The 18,435-nt window shown below is 34.9% G+C and overlaps 1 protein-coding gene across 4 annotated transcripts in view; it reads right to left on the bottom strand.

Annotated features, from left to right (window-relative positions):
* Positions 1-17,637, bottom strand: part of SREK1 (splicing regulatory glutamic acid and lysine rich protein 1) — a 45,990-nt gene extending 28,353 nt beyond the window's left edge. For 2 of the 4 annotated variants that reach the window (XM_004465544.5, XM_012527911.4), the window contains exons 1-3: positions 17,294-17,637; positions 8,549-8,682; positions 2,852-2,967 (exon numbers count right to left, since the gene is read on the bottom strand). In XM_004465544.5, the coding sequence (XP_004465601.1) occupies positions 2,852-2,967; positions 8,549-8,682; positions 17,294-17,454 (411 nt within the window). In that variant the 5' untranslated portion in view covers positions 17,455-17,637. Of the gene's footprint in view, positions 1-2,851; positions 2,968-3,252; positions 6,119-8,548; positions 8,683-17,293 lie in introns of all 4 variants that reach the window. The other 2 variants (XM_071208383.1, XM_071208384.1) reach the window with 2 other exon arrangements.
* Between the last annotated feature and the right edge of the window lie 798 nt (positions 17,638-18,435).

Here is an 18,435-nt window from a genome sequence, read left to right as displayed (position 1 = left end):
TGTCCATCAGCAAATATATGGATAAACAAAATGTGGCATACACATACGATGAAGTATTATTCAGTCCTAAGAAGAAATGAAGTTCTGATAAATGCTACATAGACGAACCTTGAAGACATCATGCTGAATGAAATAAGACAGATACAAAAGTACAAATTGTGGATGATTTCACTTATATAAAACACCTAAAATAAGCTAATTCAGAGAAACAAAGTAGACTACAGGTCGGTGAGGGGGTAAATGGGGGCAAAAGGGTTGTTGTTTGGGGTGTTGGGAAAGTTCTGATAATGGATGGTGGTTAGGGTAGCACAACACTGTGAATGTGATTAATGCCAAAACAGTATGCTTGGGAGTAGTGGAGACTGGAAAGTTCATGCTGTATACATATTTCCACATTAAATAAAAAGAGAAAGAGACTAAACAGAGAATAACAACCAAAAGCAATAAATGACCCTGGAAGGGACCTAGAAAGGGAGGAGAAAAGGCTCAAAGGGACATTACTGGGACATATGAAAAAAACTGGAATTCAGACTGCAAACTTTAAATCAATATTAAACTTCTTGTACTTGATTAACTACACTCAAGGTGGTTACATAAATGAATATCACTTGTTCTTAAAAAATGTACATAGAATCATTATGGTTAAAGGAGCATAATATATACAACCTACTTTCAAATGTTTAAAATATTAGAGAGATGGAATGATCTGGCAAATTCAGCAAAACAATAAAAGTTGATGGACCTGAGGATATGGAGGGTAAGGGTATTTGGAGTTCTCTGTAAGGAGTTTGTATCATTTTGCAACTGCTCTGTAAGTTCAAATAATTTCAGAGGAGAAGATATAACTCGGTGGTTGAACACCTGCTTCCCATGTATGAGGTCCCAGGTTCAATCCCCAGTACCTCCTAAAAGAAAAAAAAAAATTATTCAAAATAAAAGGTTTATTTTTAAAAGCTTTATAATATATGTCTATAGCTAAATCGAAAAAAAAAACATTTCTCCAGGAAACAAATTAGTAATTGAGATGTTACACTGTTGCTAAATAAACCCTTAAAATGTTCAAGAGAGCAAGAAAATAATTTCTGGGGAGGGGAAAAAAGGTGATGATCCTGGAATACACCAAAATATACCCAGAGTAAAATTCCCAGAAAGCCCTCACTGAACGATCAGATTTTCAATTAAAAAGCATATGCCCCCACAGATCCAATACAGGTTAGGTTACAGGTTTCCAGCAAAAAAAAAAGTTACATAAAAATTAAAAGACCTAAAATTTTGCACTTTAAAGTTTCAGAAACCACTTTCATAACTTGGGTAAGTAAACGAATTACAAAGCTTATTATTTCATTCCTTATTCAGAATCACAAATACAGATTTAACTTTCAATTAAGATGTTTTATCTTTTGTTTGGGTTAATAAATAATAAATACTACCAGAATCTTTGTGGATGGTGGAAATGGTAGCATAACAATGTGAATGTAATTAGCACTACTGAATTATATATTTGAATGTGGTTAAAAGGCAAAATTTTAAGTTATGTTACTAGGGAAAAAAAACAAAACATCACAAGTCTATACAACCCAAACAGCGAACCCTGAACTATAGTTAATAGTATAATTATAAAATAGTGTTTCATCTAGTAACAAAGGTACTACACAACGCAAAGTGTGTTAAATAAAACTGCGAGGGGAATGTATGGGAAAATGGTATTTTCTGCATGATGTTTTCATAAATCTACAACTTTTCTAATTAAAAAAAAAATTCCAGTAATAAAAATCTTTTGTTTAACCCCACTTTGAAATCACGAAGAAGGTGTTAAATTACTATTTAATTCCTCATACACAATGCAAAGTGTGTTACATAAAACTGTGAGGGGAATGTATGGGAAAATGGTCTTTTCAGCATGATGTTTTCATAAATCTACAACTTTTCTAACTAAAAAAAAAATTCCAGTAATAAAAATCTTTTATTTAACCCCACTTTGAAATCACAAAGAAGGCATTAAATTACTATTTAATTCCTCATAGTTAATGAAAAAAACTTAGCCTTGTTTTCACCTTGTTGCATTTTCTCAACGTGAGATAAAAATTCTCTGAAGTTTTCCCCATTGCCATGATTGTGAAATGATTTCAAAGGGATTGAGTCCTTATGAACTGGGTACAGTTAACTAGATCCTCCAATTCCACATACTTACTAAGTACTGAATTTAAATACCTCATTTTCTAGTGGATCTTTTTCAGTTCTCAAATTTAAATAAATCCCCAATTGCTTCAGGAGTAATTCCAAAAAGGAGTCAGTGGTAACAAAAATAAATTAAGTAGTTTTCAAAGACTCTCCATTTAAAAAAATAATAGGGGCAGCGGACTTGGCCCAGTGGTTAGGGCGTCCGCCTACCACATGGGAGGTCCGCGGTTCAAACCCTGGGCCTCCGTGACCCGTGTGCAGCTGGCCCATGCGCAGTGCTGATGCACGTAAGATGTGCCGTGCCACGAAGGGTGTCCCCTGCGTAGGGGAGCCCCCGCACAAGGAGCGCGCCCAGAAGTAGAGCCGCCCAGCGCAAAAGAAAGTGCAGCCTGCCCAGCAATGGCACTGCACACACGAAGAACTGACACAAGATGATACAACGAAAAGAAACACAGATTCCCGTGCACGCTGACGACAACAGAAGCAGACAAAAACGACACAGCAAGTAGACACAGAGAGCAGACAACCGGGGTGGGGGTGGGGCAGGGAAGAGAAATAAATAAATCTTAAAAAAAAAAAAAAAAAAAAGCTCCAAAATGGAAATAATCTTCTAAAATCCTTATTTAATTGATTATACCCCCTTTTTATTAAGAAGGTTTTTAGCACTTACTGTAGTCAAGGGATTTGGGGTTGGTATGGGAAGCAACCCTGCACCAGGCATCAGACTTGTCATGGTTGGAGCAGGAGCCAGTAAAGAAAGGGCTTTGGACTCCTCTGGAATTTTACCTGCAGAGGCAAGTTTCAAACATTACAGAAAGCAGAAACACCACACAAACTTTACACTATGATTTTACAATTACCCTTGTACTTAAAAAATAATAATAATAAATGAATTATCTATCAGATCCGAATAAAGAAACAAATAAGAACTTAAGTCTTTCCTTTTATCCTGCTCTACTAGGAAAAATAAAAGTGAGCAAAACTTCAAAGACTAACAATCTCATTAATGGAATATTATTTTAAAAATTGAATAATGTAGACAATTATTTAACACTTTGAGCTATGGGTCACCTGTACTGGAAACTTAATGTTCATGAACCAAACGATATCAAGCATGGACGCTTTCCCAGGACGGTGTTTTCGCGGTGATCGAAAGTTGTGTTACACATGACAACCGTTCGTGTTGGCTGCATCACTAATAGCACACAGAACATCAGATACAGAAAAGAAGAACATTTTTTAAAGTTTAATCCCCAGAAATGGCAAATAACCAAATTAGTCAAAAAAAAAAAAAAAAGAAAAAGAAAAAACAAATATGTGCGAATTGAAATTTGTTCCTTATGAGTGATCCTATCCTATTACTGAAACGACTACTTGTGATGCAAACAATTTTGATAACCCTCCAAGAGCTTCCATTTAATTTCAAATAGACAGGAGAAAAACAAAAATCTATGTCATGTAATCAACTTTAATTTAAAAAGAAGCCTACACCCATTCAGTTAACAGGCATCTCATCAACATAATAGATGCCTAAAAGGATCCAGTTCCAAATAATCGCTGGGAATCTTCTAAAATTTTTTAGAACAACAAAAATGTTTCCTAGTCTCAGGATGTTTCTTTAACTTCAAATTTCTTTTTAGACCTAATTTACATATACTTTTCTGAAGAGGAGTGGTTAATGTTCAAATGCCTTGCTTACATTTTAATTGCTTAACAGCAAAAACAACTGTAACACAAAAATATTCTTAGACACTCAGAAGAAACCCTACAATCTAAAAAGTGAAAAATTTACTATGAAGTCCATCAATCTGCCATATTTAATTACTAAATTCTAATCAATTAATTGTGATAAGGACTGCAATTGGCCATGTATTTTTTTCCTGGTCCTACCTTCATGCAAAAAAATATTTCTTAAAAGATCAACTACATATAGATATTTTAGAAAAACTATTCATACTTATGTGGTAATTGGCTACATATTTCCCTTATGAGTTTTCTAAAAATGATTTAAAACACAGTGTGCAAAACCATGTTAAAAGAAAATACAGCATATGGAATAAATTTTCAAAAGCAACATGCTGGGTTTTAGTGGTAAAAATCCTATTTAAAACAACCAGATGTGCAGGGATAAACCTCTAAAGAATATTATCTGCATATATCTCTATGAATTCTATCTTGATAGAATTCAAGACAAATTTTAAAACGTGTTTTAAAGACTGGTTATGCTTATTTATAGGAACAGATAAAAATTAGTTTATTAACTTCAGCAAATGCCTACATTTTTCTAAGCTTTGCAGCATCTAAGTTTATACTACTTTAATTTACTATTTCAAAAACAGTTACTTTTTATATGAATGTAAGTTCTACAGAAGCACAGACTTTTTTAACATGCATTAAGATAAACAAAAGGTAGGTAGACCTTACTGAAGACAAAATAATGATTTATTTTATGCTTATTAGTTACTAATACCAGCACATCTTTGTATAATACCTACATATATACTACACTAGATGTATCAGTATTAGACGTGATTTATCTGTTATATACAGGAATTTTTGAAATAAGTTTGTAAAGCCTGAACACATCTTGATTTATCAACTTAGGTCCTTAGGTGCAAACCATATGCTTTGCTGTCTTAATTTATGTACCTAAAAAATAAAAGAAGTCCAATCTAATAAAGACCCAAATTTAATGTTACTTGGCAATTAAAACTATCCATAGGAGACAGTGCAAAAAGACTACACAAATAAAAAAAGGTATTTAACACTAGCCAAAAGTTGGTTACTTAATAGTCTTTTACTTCTGGCTCAAATAAAATATCAGTAGGATAACTCCCTCTCATGGTAGTAACAAACTATTATAAATACATAAGTCTAACTGTAAGCATAATACTTTTTCTTATCTAATTACCATGAAAGGTATTTTAAACAAGAAAAAAGATCCATAGCATAATGTTCAAGACAGATTTCTATCAAATTTACCCTCCAAATAACAGAGTGTATAAAAATACAAAATTTAGAGTATTTATAGCATTTTTTCCAAACTATAACTTCCTGAAAAACTAAGAGGAAAAACATCTCTCACAGTATGAAGGTAAAAGTCCTAATCTCAAAAACCAATTGGCAGCTAGTAACATCTGAAGAACTTTCAACAGAAAATTCTGGCAAACAAAAAAGCACACACAAATAATCAACAGTTTCTCAAATATTCATTCCCCAAGGAAGCAGCTATAAGTCTTCATAAGTCAAAGAAATGTTTTTTAAATAATAAAAAACCACCATAAAAGGGAAAGTCTCTTCTCCTACACCCTAGATAAGAAATTTACTTATTTTCCTTGATAATTTTGTATGCCTAAAATTCTAGGGAGAATGATGCAAATTAGGAGCTATCAGTTTTTATGAGAGATGTAGACTTGGAAAAAATCTTCAAAAATATTTCACTGAGATCAGAAAGTGGTCCTATGAGTCTTATCAGTGTTAGAGTGTTTGAAGAATGAAATGTACCTGATCAATCTATTAACACCAATTAAGACTCATACTGAGCTTCACAACACTGTATCCTAATTTACTGCATGAAACTTTATCTTAAGGTTGAACTACGACTGCTAATCATCTCCCAATATAATTTGCAACACAATATTATGAACCCTTATTGGAATACCATTTACAGAGAACTGTAAAACCAGCTCACAAGTTAAAGTGAAAGAGATTTAACAAAACAAAAACAAAAACAAAAACAAAAAAAAAAGGGACAAAATAAAGAAAAAGAAATTAAAGTAAAACAATAAAAAACAGAGACAGGGCGTCCATCTTCTGCGGTTCACACTCCGATCTCATTTCCCCAATGAAGATTTCACTTGACGGCAGGTTTAGTGGCATGGCAAACAATGCCTAACTCAGGCAAGTGTAACAGGTCTGCCTTGGCCAGTCTAGTCATCTAATAATGCACAAATATCACATAGAGAAAACATACAAAACCAAATTAATAGTCAAAATCCATCTACCAGAAAATGTGGACATAAAGTTATGACTGATGATTAGGCTGACACCCTTGTTATGTTTGACCTTATCTTTTTCTAAGTGTTAACATTTATAAAAAGAAATCTGAGATGCACGCAACAACAAAAAAAAAAGGTCACATTTGGACGAGTGTAATGAAAGTTTATTTTGAAATGGCATGTTTTATTAACAATAGCTAATGCTTAATATGTATGAAACTAATATACATCAAACATTGTTACAACTTAGGATCTTCTCATTTTACTGTGTTCTTAAAACAGCAAATTGAAAGAAACTGAAAACACTTTTCTTAAAACTTATTCTATGGTTTTCTCATTTCTATCATAATGCTGCTTCTATAATATCAAGGAAAGAATGCAGTCAGTGAAGTTAATAGAAAAATGCTTGCAGCACCACAATACGTTTCCTGTAATAGAAATTACTCCACTGAACTCTCTCCTTTTGGTTTATTTCAAACTCACTTTGCTATCTTTTTAAATAAAATAATGAATCATTTCTTTGCTTGCAGTGCATAATCAGATTTTTAACAGCTCACTGTGAAATTCTTCAGGTTCTATAAATTCATCTGTTGTATTTAGCTTAACTCATGAAAAACATGTTCTAAATATCTTTCTAATATCAATTATTTAATAGGTTAGTGCTCTAAAATACTTACTAAATTGCAATAAAAAATATACTTAGTTTTCATGTTCAAAAACAGTGAAACTCTATCTCAAAACGGTAATAAAAATATTAAACTATAATTGAAAGTGCATTTATTCAACTCTATCAGGTAAAACAAATAAAAAAAGAACCTCTACATGCCATACCTTGAACATTTATAAGAAATCAAGGTCAAGGCGTCCCAGGTCTCTCTCTATATATATATGCGTGTGTGTATATACATATATAATAAGTTCTACAGGAATATAGCAAAGTTTCAATAAAATGACTGATAAATTCTTCATTCCAACTCAATAATGAACTAAGATCCTGTGCACTGGTGGTACAATTTTCTGATATAATTAATATTAAAGTTTAATAAACCTTCTACCTGATTTCCTTTTTTCCCGTGTAGTTTTGTATGAAACGTCCGTAAAAGGTACGCAGAACTAAAATATTAGCCAAATCTTTTCTCACTTCATGCTCCAATTTTAGGCTCACTGCACCCTTGCAGATCAGCAGATAGGATATTTAACAGATTATTAACTTTAATTCAGTTTTACTATCCTTTCCTTTCCCAACCCCATGCATGGCAAAGATAGTTTCAAATTTACCTAAAGAGTCCAGAACGTCTTATTCTGGGAATTCAAAAACACCAAATTAGCATTAACTGTATTTGATTTTAATGTTTTCGACATCCCAGAACAGGCAATCTGAAATGATCCTAAAATCTTAAAAGTGCAGCAAACTTCATTATACATTGTTATTTTAACAGTTAACCTGGCTTAAAAACATCACATATGAAATTTCATTAAATTGTTTGAGGTAACCTTTTAGGTTGTAAATCAGTTACCACCATCTACGGCAAAATATTTAAAGACATTTAAATTATAATATGCCAATTCTAAAATCCCCATACACATGCTACAGTCAATGTTCCGAATAAAAGGTAATTACACACCAAAACTGTCAAATTCAGTAAAGCCTATATGGCTCTGTAAAGAGAAGTTACTAAAAAATAATAGTAATTATTAGCTCTTAAAGCAGGTTAAGGCATAAAGTTTAACAAAAACCATTAGCCTTGGTTCCTTTCTTCAACAACTATTTCCTTGGTGAAGGCTCTGGGTAATTGCTTTCCATGATCTCTTTTTCAATCACAAAAGAAAAAAAGTAAACTCTAACTGTATAGCAAACAACAATAATATGAAATAATAGTCATACAATAATAAGGTAAATTACCTCAAGAGGACACTTCAAAATTATAAATATCTTTCTTGTACTTTAAATATCAATTTACCCCAACTTGGCAGAGTGTGTATATTTTATGTAATATTATGAATATTGTACACAAGAGTTAATATTTATACATTAAAAATAATTTCCCTTACCAACTTATTTTTACCTCAAAAAGCTGTCCTTATAATTTACAAATCTGACCACAGAAAGCCAAAGCAAACCAGAAGTCAAATAATTTATAAAACTTTTATGTTTAGCTATTATATAAACAAACATACAAGTAACAAATTAATGATTTTAATATAATTTACTATGAGTTAAAAAGTCTTTCCTTTCCAAATTTCATTGCTTTCTTATATGCATACACATACACAGAGTACTATTCTACTTGCCAATTTCTGAAAATGCCAAAGCTAATAACAGATAGAACAGAGATTAAAACAATAGAAAAAATATGTGAGATACTAACCTTCTGCACAAGGAACAACTATCAGAGCTCTGTCAATAAAAACCGTGTTAGTTAGATGCTGGGCCACACCAACACTTGATGGGTCACGAAACTTAACATAACATACTTTGGAGGAAAAAGCAAGAGGTGCGTTGCTGCAAGATAAAAAGAAAAACAATTGGACTAATAAACATTTGCTTGGTTTTTTCATTTTCATTTAAAACTTCTTATATGTTTACATAATCTTTATCAAGACTTAAAGTTTTGTTATTAAGGATCATTAAGGCACAAAACAGCAAAACTTAAGTCATTCGATAGTGATCTGTCTACAAAGACAAAACACAATCTAGGCTGGACTACAGTCTTATTGGTAAAAATTAGAAACTCAAATTTATCAGTTAATGTAAATGAAATGTGAAAACAGCTGATATGACCTAAAGATGCTCATATATTATGCATGCTAAATAAGCAAAATCCCTTTATAAAAGTCCCAATCTTCAAGACTTAAAATGTTCTATAACCCCTTCTAATCATTCCTAATGCTACTGATTCCCTAGCATTAAAATCACTAAAGACCGCATATCAGTTTTAGAAACAATCAAATAATAAGGAATTAAAACTAAGACCTTTTGCATATGACATAATGTGATTTTTCAGACAAAAGATGTTATAAACAAAATTTTACAATGTATGCAAAAGAGCATAGACTCTTGCTAATCCCACTTGATTCAGTTCAGTTGAGACAAGTCTACAGCAAAAAGGAACCAGACAAAACACAGATGAAAGCCAACTTTCCCATAATAGCAATCCATCTTGTTATATTCCAAAAAATCCTATTTTCATGGACCTGGTGATCATTTTGTAAACCTGTCCATAATTACTTTCAAAGAAAGTCTGAAACAGTCTTTTAGCAAGGAAAAAAATCACTAAGCTAAATATATACCTAATCTGTAAACATACAATCGTTTAAAACCTTAAGATTTTTCACACTTAAAAAAAAAGACAGATCAGGGGAGGGGTTGTAAATCAATGGTTGAGCACCTGACTTGTATGTACGAAGTACCAGGTTCAACTGGAAGGAAGGAAAGATAGGAAAAAAAGGAGAGACAGAAAGGAGGAAAGGTAGTGAAGGGAAGAAGGGAGGAAGGAAGGAACAGAGGAAAGAAGGGCAAGCAAGGGCAAGAGAACACGAAAACAATCCTTAAAAAAAAAATGAAAGAGACCACTTGAAAGACCATCATATCACTGTGCAGTAATATTAATTTACTTTAGTTTACAAAACTGAGGTCAGGGAAGTTGACCCACAGTCTCAGAATTAGTTTTTGGCAAAGATGGGATTTAAAGTCTAATTGTCTAACTACAAATCTCATGCAACCTTACTCATTCGACTGATCAAGAATTTTAAAGACAATTTAAAGTACTATTTAATTGTAATTCCATAAATGTCATTTTTAAAATTCAAAAATCTTTCCCTGTAACATCACTGAATATAACAAACCTATCTCTAAATAAGGCAGAATAATTACATTAATAATGGTTAAATACACATATTTGTGCCATTAACCAAACATTGTAATAATAAATAAGACAAAAACTATTTTCATTTAGAACTTGAAACTATATTATTATTGACTCAATGAGTAAGGCTAATTAAAGTTGAAAAAAAACAAACAAAAAAACCCTCTATCTCATTCCCACCCAACCCAATTCACTTCTGCAGAAGGCTACCGCAAACTCAGGCTTTGCCCCAAACTTTCCCAACAATCTCACCTTATTCAACATCTAAATATAAGCACTTATTTACTGTCTCTAAGTTAAATACATCTACATTCAGACTTAACTCACCACCTTTATATTAACAAATCAATTTAGGCCTCTCCTGAGCTCTAGATTCCCAGATCTAAGTGCCTGCTGGGATATTACACCTTGGTTTTCACAGGAGTCCTCACCTTATTAATTCATTAAACCCAAAATAAAATTCATCACTCTTCCTCACTAATCCTAATCTCTGTCCTATGTTTCATCTCTCAGTTAAGACACAATCAAATTACTCAAGTCAAAACTTGAGACTCAACTGTATGATAGTCACTAGTGCTAGAGTCACTAGCGCTGTCCAAATGTCCTTCTGGATACATGGTAAAATTCCATGTTCCTAGAAGTTAAGAGTCAGCCAGGTAATTTACTTTGGCCAATTAAATATAAGCAGAACTGACAAGTCAATACTGGGCATAAACTCTAAGAGCTAATAACTGGCTCCTCCTGCTGTAGCAACCAGCAAGGATCAAGAGATGGCAGCTGATCCACCAGCCTCATCCCATTGTAAGGGACCACAATGAGTAGAGTCCCCGACTCCATCAACTTACCCAGGACACGTAGTATGAAAAGAAATAATGTTCTGCATACAACTGAAATTTAGGAGTTGTTTCCACAGCAAAACCTGTCCCTCCTTACTGATATGTATCATCCTTGAATTTTCCCTCTTCTGCATCCAACTGGTCATTAAATCCTGTTGACAATACCTCCCAAATATTTGTCACATAATTTCTTTCATGATTTGCATTATCAATACCTTAATTCAGGCCATCATCATTTCTAACATGGATTACTGCAACTATGACTCCTAACCAATCACACTACCTCCAACCTCAACCTTATTAATGATTTTCCACAAAGCTGCCAGTGATTTCTGTAAACCCTAAATTCCATCATGTCATTCCACTTCACTTACTCACTTACTCAAACACACTGTTTTGTTCCAGCCTCATCACCTAAACGCACCCCAAAACCCCGGCATACACAAATATTGTGTATCCCATAATATATTCTATACAGCTGGGTCTCTTTGTACATGGTTGTTCCATCTGGCTATGGTGTCCTAACTTCCTTTTTGAACAGTAATTCCTATTTTTCTTCAGGTTTCCAATTCTCCTGGAAAGCCATCTCAATACACCAACATAGATTAGGTGCCCCTCCCACACATGCTACCAAAACATTCTATTTAGCTTCAGCATAGGCCTTGTAACTGTTTTATGCAAAAAACCTTAGTTCTTGTAAGTTTCTAGCCACAACTAATTAGTCATCTGGAAAAAGGGCCCATTTCACTATCTAACCAGCATCCTATAATTTGGGTACCCAGACTTGAACCAATTAGCTAAGAACAACTGGATCTTTCTCTCGGGCTGAAAAATCATTTAGAGTCAGGATTTGAGCCATATGCCAGATGATGAGTGTGTACAGAGTAGGTCAGCAAGAAGGAGAGCAGACAGAAACAAACTGACCTGACAATAAGGTCTCTGAGAGAGCAGCAGTAGTCACACTGGTTGCTGATATCTTTCTGGTTCCTAGCCCCAGCTCTCATGAGGCATGGCTGTACAACAGATGCTGCCCTTTAGCTAATGGAAATCTCCATCTTTCCAGTCAAAAATATCTTCTAGAGTTCGACTAGGTAGGACTGTTTCTGCCCTTTACAACCAAAAAACATCTTTGGGGAAGCAGATGTGCTCAACCCGTTGAGCACCTGCGTACCATATGAAAGGGTCCAGGGTTCAGGTTCTGATTCCTCCTAAAGAAGAGCAGATATTGCCTCCCGCCCCAATGAGCTTAAACATCGCCTCCCGCAGCAACAAGCAGATGCCACAAGCCGGCAGATACGTAGGGAACGGATGTGACTCAGGCTGTTGGGCACTCGCCTCTCGTGGGAGGTCCCAGGTTCAGTTCCCAGTGCCTCCTGGAGAAGGCGAGCAATCAATGAGCAGATAGATGAGAGAACCATCTGGGGAAGGGGGAGATAAAGTAAATAAAATAAACCTTAAAAAAAAAAACTATGATTACAATGAGCTTCTGAAGTTCTAGCAAGAGCTACATAAACACTGTTAGTACTGAATTCTCCAAGGGCCTGGTAAACCACCACTGAAACTATATTTCCTAATTGACAGGTCCTTTTGAGAAAGAATGGAAACCTAAATAATCACTTTTGAAAACTAAAAACACATTTCTAAATGTCCCTAAGTTGAAACCCACTTCATTTCAAATTAAAAACATCCACAGGAATAGGAAATCTGACACTGGTTTGCAAAGCAAGTACACGTTAAGACATGTCACCAAAATTTGAGAAGCTCAAAAATGCCATTCTGTTCTAAACAGCATTATTATGGGTATACAGATACCAGGCATGGCTATATCATTCTTTGACTTTAAGCAATTTTCTTAATCTTCATCTCCAATTTTCCTTTTTTAAAGAGAGTAATTATCAACTTATATTTACTTTATATAACCGTAAACATTTGAGCTTTTCTAGAAAGGTAGTAATACTATTTCACTGTGAATATTATAAGCTAAAATATGATACAGTGGCAAGCCTAAATCAGATAACAAATACCTCAGCAAATGTATATTTCAAAATCAGTTTCCAAAACTTATACTTAGATCTTTATCTCTAGTATATGTAAACCATTAAACAGATTTACTTTTTTTACTTAAATGGGATTTTCATTTTTAAATGTAATTTTGACCCAAGGTTTAATTTTTAAAAGGGGGAGGTTCACATTCCATTTGGTCTAAATGTATACCTCTACAGAAAATAGCAATATCCAAATACAGCAGATTTTACTTTAGCTCCATTTGTTGAATCAATTTGGCTTTTTTCTTAAATATATAACCCTTATAAAATCTTTTTTTTAATTCCTTACTGTGTGTTATATGCAGAAATCACAGAAACTACTTTTTTAGAATCAGTTAAAATTTCCTGGTGCCCAAACTAGTTATGTTTGTTTTTTTAGGAGGTACTGGGGTTTGAACCTGGGAAGCAGGCACTCAACCACTGAGTTACATCTGCTCCCCCAAGGAGACCTGGTTTTTTGGTTTGTTTTTGTTTTTATAGGAGGCAGCAGGGATTGAACCCAGGCCCTTGTAAATAGGAAGGAGGCACTCAACCACTTAAGCTACAATTGCTCCAGAACTGGTTATTTTGTATTTCATTAAACACAAAATTGCACCATACAACCTTTTAAAAGGAAATCTGGTAACAATATGTCCAAAATTTTGTTATTATATTGATAAACATCTTTGATAATCAAAAAGGATACAATCCAAATCATGGGGAAAGTATAAAAATATTAATTGACATATTATTTATAATAAGGTTTCTCAGTGGGGTCCAGTAGTACTTTGGATGGTATAACTATTCCTTGTGTAAGACTTTCTTAAGAATTGCTAACACCCACTAAATGTCAAAGGGCCATCCAATCTCTGAGAATCAAAACCACACATTTCCATCTGCTGCTGAGTGAAATGCACTAGTTTATAATACCAAAAAAGGCAACCAAAATATCCAAAAGAATTTCAAAAACATGCAACACACTTAAGATATATTAGTCTCTAAATATTACTATAAATAAATGCAACATGAAAAATGTTTATTACAGGTTAAGTTAAAAAGTTCACAATCATAACATGAATCCTTTGATTACCCTACATTAAAATAAATGCAGACAAAAAGGATTAGAGGGAAATACAAAGAAATGGAGAGGTATGGTAGGATCACTGTGTTTATTTTCCTCTGTTTTTTCATACAGTGACTACATTGGTTATATTATTTTTTTAACTAAATAAATTTAAATAAATAGCTTACATATTTTACCTTTCTTAGTCACTTTTGAAGACCAGAGAACTGAAGAAAACCCACAAGTACAAAAACAACACAGGCAAAATCTCCAGGGTTAGAAATCAGGATAGGATTACCCCTGGAGATTAGTGCCTTCAAGGAGGTCACAGGAGAATTTCTAGGATGGCAGATAATATTCACCTGGGAGCTGGTTACATGGGTCTGTTCACTTTGTAAAAATTCAATGAGCTGTACGGTTAAGATCTGTGCACTTTTCTGTACATTTACTTTAATGATAATTTACTGGAAAAAAGAGCAAAGATTTCTTTCTTCTGTAAAAAGATTTCCATGAAATATGAAATTCATTAATTGTACAAAATGTTAAGATTTTAATTCTGGATACTTAACATCTGACAGCATCAAAAAGGATGGCAAAATACAAGCAAGACTTCTTTTTATGTTTACAATAAATTTTTACACACATTTTTAATGTTTAAAAATAAAAAAAAAGAACTGCTGCCTCATGTCAAAAGAAATCTGAAATTTGGATTTTCACATTAGCAACTTAATTCTTAAAATTTTAATGAAAAACCATTTTCACATTCTAGTCAAGATATGTATTTCCAAATTTAAAACACATTAATTTCTAATAAGCTTTCAAAGATTAATTATAAAATGTTTACGTGACACTGCAAAGCAATTATTTATATCCTTAATCCAACTATTATTGCATTTTTATGCATTTCAGACAATTGATAAACATGTCTTTCATATATAAGGCACAGGTAATACAGAGCAGAAAACCTGTTAATAAAGCATGTCAATATAGTTTTTAAAAAAAATGGGGGGGCACTAGTATTGCTCTTTTGAAAAATCAGTTAAGCATTTTGTCTGGCCCATATATGTCGGGGTTTTTGGGGTTTTTTTTAGGAGGTACAGAGATTGAACCCAGGACCTCATACATGGGAAGGAGGCACTCAACCACTGAGTTACTACATCCACTCCCCAATGAGAATCAATTTTTTTGTTTTGTTTTTAGGAGTACTGGGGATTGACTCACTAACTCCATATGCACCATCTGTTTAAGTAAAGAGCATGACTTTTAAAACTAATGAAATAAAACTTGATTTCAAAAAACAGCACACCACACCATGTGTCAGTTAATAATTGACAGTATACTACACTCAAAATCCAGGTTTCAACCATGTAAGCAGAGTTACGATGGCCATGAAAAATATTCTATGATACATTTCATCCATCTATGAGATAGATACCTTACTACCACAACACTGAAACAAGGTTAACTTACAAAGCTTCACTACAAAATATTTTACTGAATGATTCCACTTCTTGTAGGATACAACACTTCTCCAACTACTTCTCAATTGTTAAGAAATGTTCTGAGTGCTTAAATGAAGAGATGGCTGAAAACATTTTCAAAGGCCAAGACATCCAAAGCTATATATACTACTGCTAATCAATCAAGATGTGCTTGGGCTATAGCAGTATATTTGACAAAAATGTATTACCTTTTAATTATGAAGAAACAATTTAGAAAAACACAGATTATGGGTCATTTTACAAAACAAAACGAACTTCAAGACTAAATTTTAAAGCCATGAAACAGAGAGTAAGTGAAAGGAATCTACTCTAGATTAAACAAGGTAACAAAATGCAATGGGCATATTGATTATATTGTGGATTAAAAAAAGAGAAAAACTTGTTAGAATATGAACTATATGTTGCATATTATTTTAGCAATGTCAAGTTTCCTGGATATAAAAACATTACTGTGGTTATGTAGGAGAAGTTCCCTATTTTTAAAGATGAGTGTTTATTAAGTGTTTAGGGATTAAGAGCCATGATGTCTGCAACTACTTTTAAAAGGATGGGGAGAGGGACTGTGAATGTGTGAGTGTGGACATAGAGAAAGTAAGCAACTGTGGCAAACAATCAACGAATACAGGTGAAGGGAACATGGTTGCACAATGTATTCTCAATGTATTTATCTTCCAACTTTTTCTGTACATTTCAACACTTCAAAACAAAAAGTAGAGAAAAACTGAAAAAGAAAAATTCAAAAATCCAAATACCAACTTTTATAAGTATCTATGCAGTATCACTGTTATAAACTTGGAAATAAAGAATAAAACTACGTCTGAATACATCACTACGAAATAAAACAAATCAAATGTAAATTTAAGAAGAAAACTTGGGCAGCTACCACCCCTTCCATCAGAGGATTTTGGCATAATGAACAAAATATGGAATATTTTTGTGATTCTAAGCTCTACCTTAAAAACTAAAATTAATATTAAATAAATAACACTTAGGCGTGTATGTATATAAATAATCTTGAAATTGGTTACAAGTTTTTTGAGTAGACAATATGGTATAACGTAAACCTTATCTCTTCTAAATCACTACTTGGGAAGTGCCTGCGGCCTGTGAATGCCAGCCAAAATCTAGATTTTAAAAGTACCCAGCAGAGATAATCCTGCATCGATTAATATTATTCTGAAAGTTAAAACCTTCCAGGAGAAAAATTTAATATGCTGCCAAAAGGACGAATAGAAAAGATCTTTAAGAGAGCATGGGCAGGCTCGGTTAGATAAAATAAGATGCTAAGTTTCTGAACACCACCCTGGGAAACAAATAGAGACTTAATTCCATATTGTCATCAACCGCAGGCTTTCTGGTCAGCGACAGGGGCCTGACTTTAAGGCTCTAACAACTAGACAGTTTCTAAGGCGCAATCTCCGCAATTTCCACATCGCATGGAAGCTAATCGGACGTTCGCCATGAGGACTATTCTAGGCCCACCTGCGGCCATCTTAAGTCCGGGAAGAAAAAAAAAAGACGGGATGGGTACTGAATTCGAAAACCTGAAAGCTACCAGCACGAGTTCCTGAGGCACGAAAAAGGCAACCTATAAAAATATGTAAGGGTTTCGTGTAGAGCTTAACCATCAGAATCCGAGCAACAAGGAAAGCAAGACTGCAGGACCCCAGGCCACGATGCCCTAATCAAATATGGGCACCAAGGTAAGGCCGAGCGGTCACGTGACAAGCGCCGCGCGCCCCCGTCCGCGCTCTCCCCACACCCCAGTTCCTAAGGTCTCTATGGCGCTCGCGCCCCTCCCCCAGCCGAGCTCGAGCACTTACTCCGGAGGGTAGAGCCGCAGCTCTTCGATTTCTCCTAGGAAGGAAAAAAGCGTCCGCATCTGCTCGCTGGTCACCGCCGACGACAGATTCGTCACCTGAATCACCGCCGTAGGGGTTAGGCCGAAGCCCAAGCCCAGACCGAAGCCGCCACCGCTGTTCATTCCGATCCCGCTGCCGCTACCTTTCCGCTCCCCAACGTCCACGACGCGTCAGCGACGGAGCCTGGAAAACGGAGAACGCGCGGTCTCGAGCGCGCTCCCGCAGGCGAATTCACAGCATCGGGCAGATCTAGCCTTCCACTTCACAACTCTCCTGCTCCCGGCGCCAGCCGGAAGCGTCGCCTCGGCAACCTGGCGGATCTCGCGCGGCTCTGGGTTCGGGCTCCTGGGGAACTGGGCTGTGGGAAAGTTCAATCCGTACTGCTGTTTTTCTCCCCGCCAGGATTTTTATCGATTTTTTTAGCCCTAAAAGTCGGTCCGTTTCTTGTGTTCATATCAACACGGGAGACTCAACTCTTTCCAGTCTTTATTCTATTTCGAGCTGAGAAACCTAGCGGCCTACTGGTAAGGGGGCTGTGAAGGAGGAATGACTGGCATCACAAATAAATAACCTGACCAAACTTTGGCACAACATGATTATATACAGGCAGCTTCCCCACCGCCCAAATATTAAAAAAAAAAAAAGGCTTGCGTCCCACTTGTGAAAAAGCTTGGAAAATTTTGCAAATCGTATAGGCTCAGATTGAATTACGGAAGTCAGACAGTAAAATGAAGACTGTGTGGTCAAGATAACGACCACTCCACGGGTATTAATATTTATTGAATGTTACGTACTGGACACTATTAGACAAGAACACAGAAGAGACAGAGAGGTCCACATAGAACTAGCAACCTGACGAGAGACAAGAACAAGTAATACGTAAACCCTGGGGCAGCTGTTCTCACAATGTGATCCGCAAAGCCCTAGAGGTGCCCAAGACCTCAAGGTCAAAATAAGGCTTCGTTGCGTTTTTTTCATTTTGTTGAGATTTGCGCTGAGGGTGTAAAAGAAAAAGCAATAGTGAGTAAAACTCTTGACACCTTAGCAAGAATCAAGACAGGAAGAGCAAACTACCAGTACTCATTTTATTTTGTATTCTTCAC

This window comes from Dasypus novemcinctus, chromosome 2 (assembly GCF_030445035.2).
Source record: "Dasypus novemcinctus isolate mDasNov1 chromosome 2, mDasNov1.1.hap2, whole genome shotgun sequence".
NCBI lineage: Eukaryota > Metazoa > Chordata > Mammalia > Cingulata > Dasypodidae > Dasypus > Dasypus novemcinctus.
Note: the sequence above shows the minus strand (reverse complement) of the source record. Positions and strands in the feature narration are given on the sequence as shown.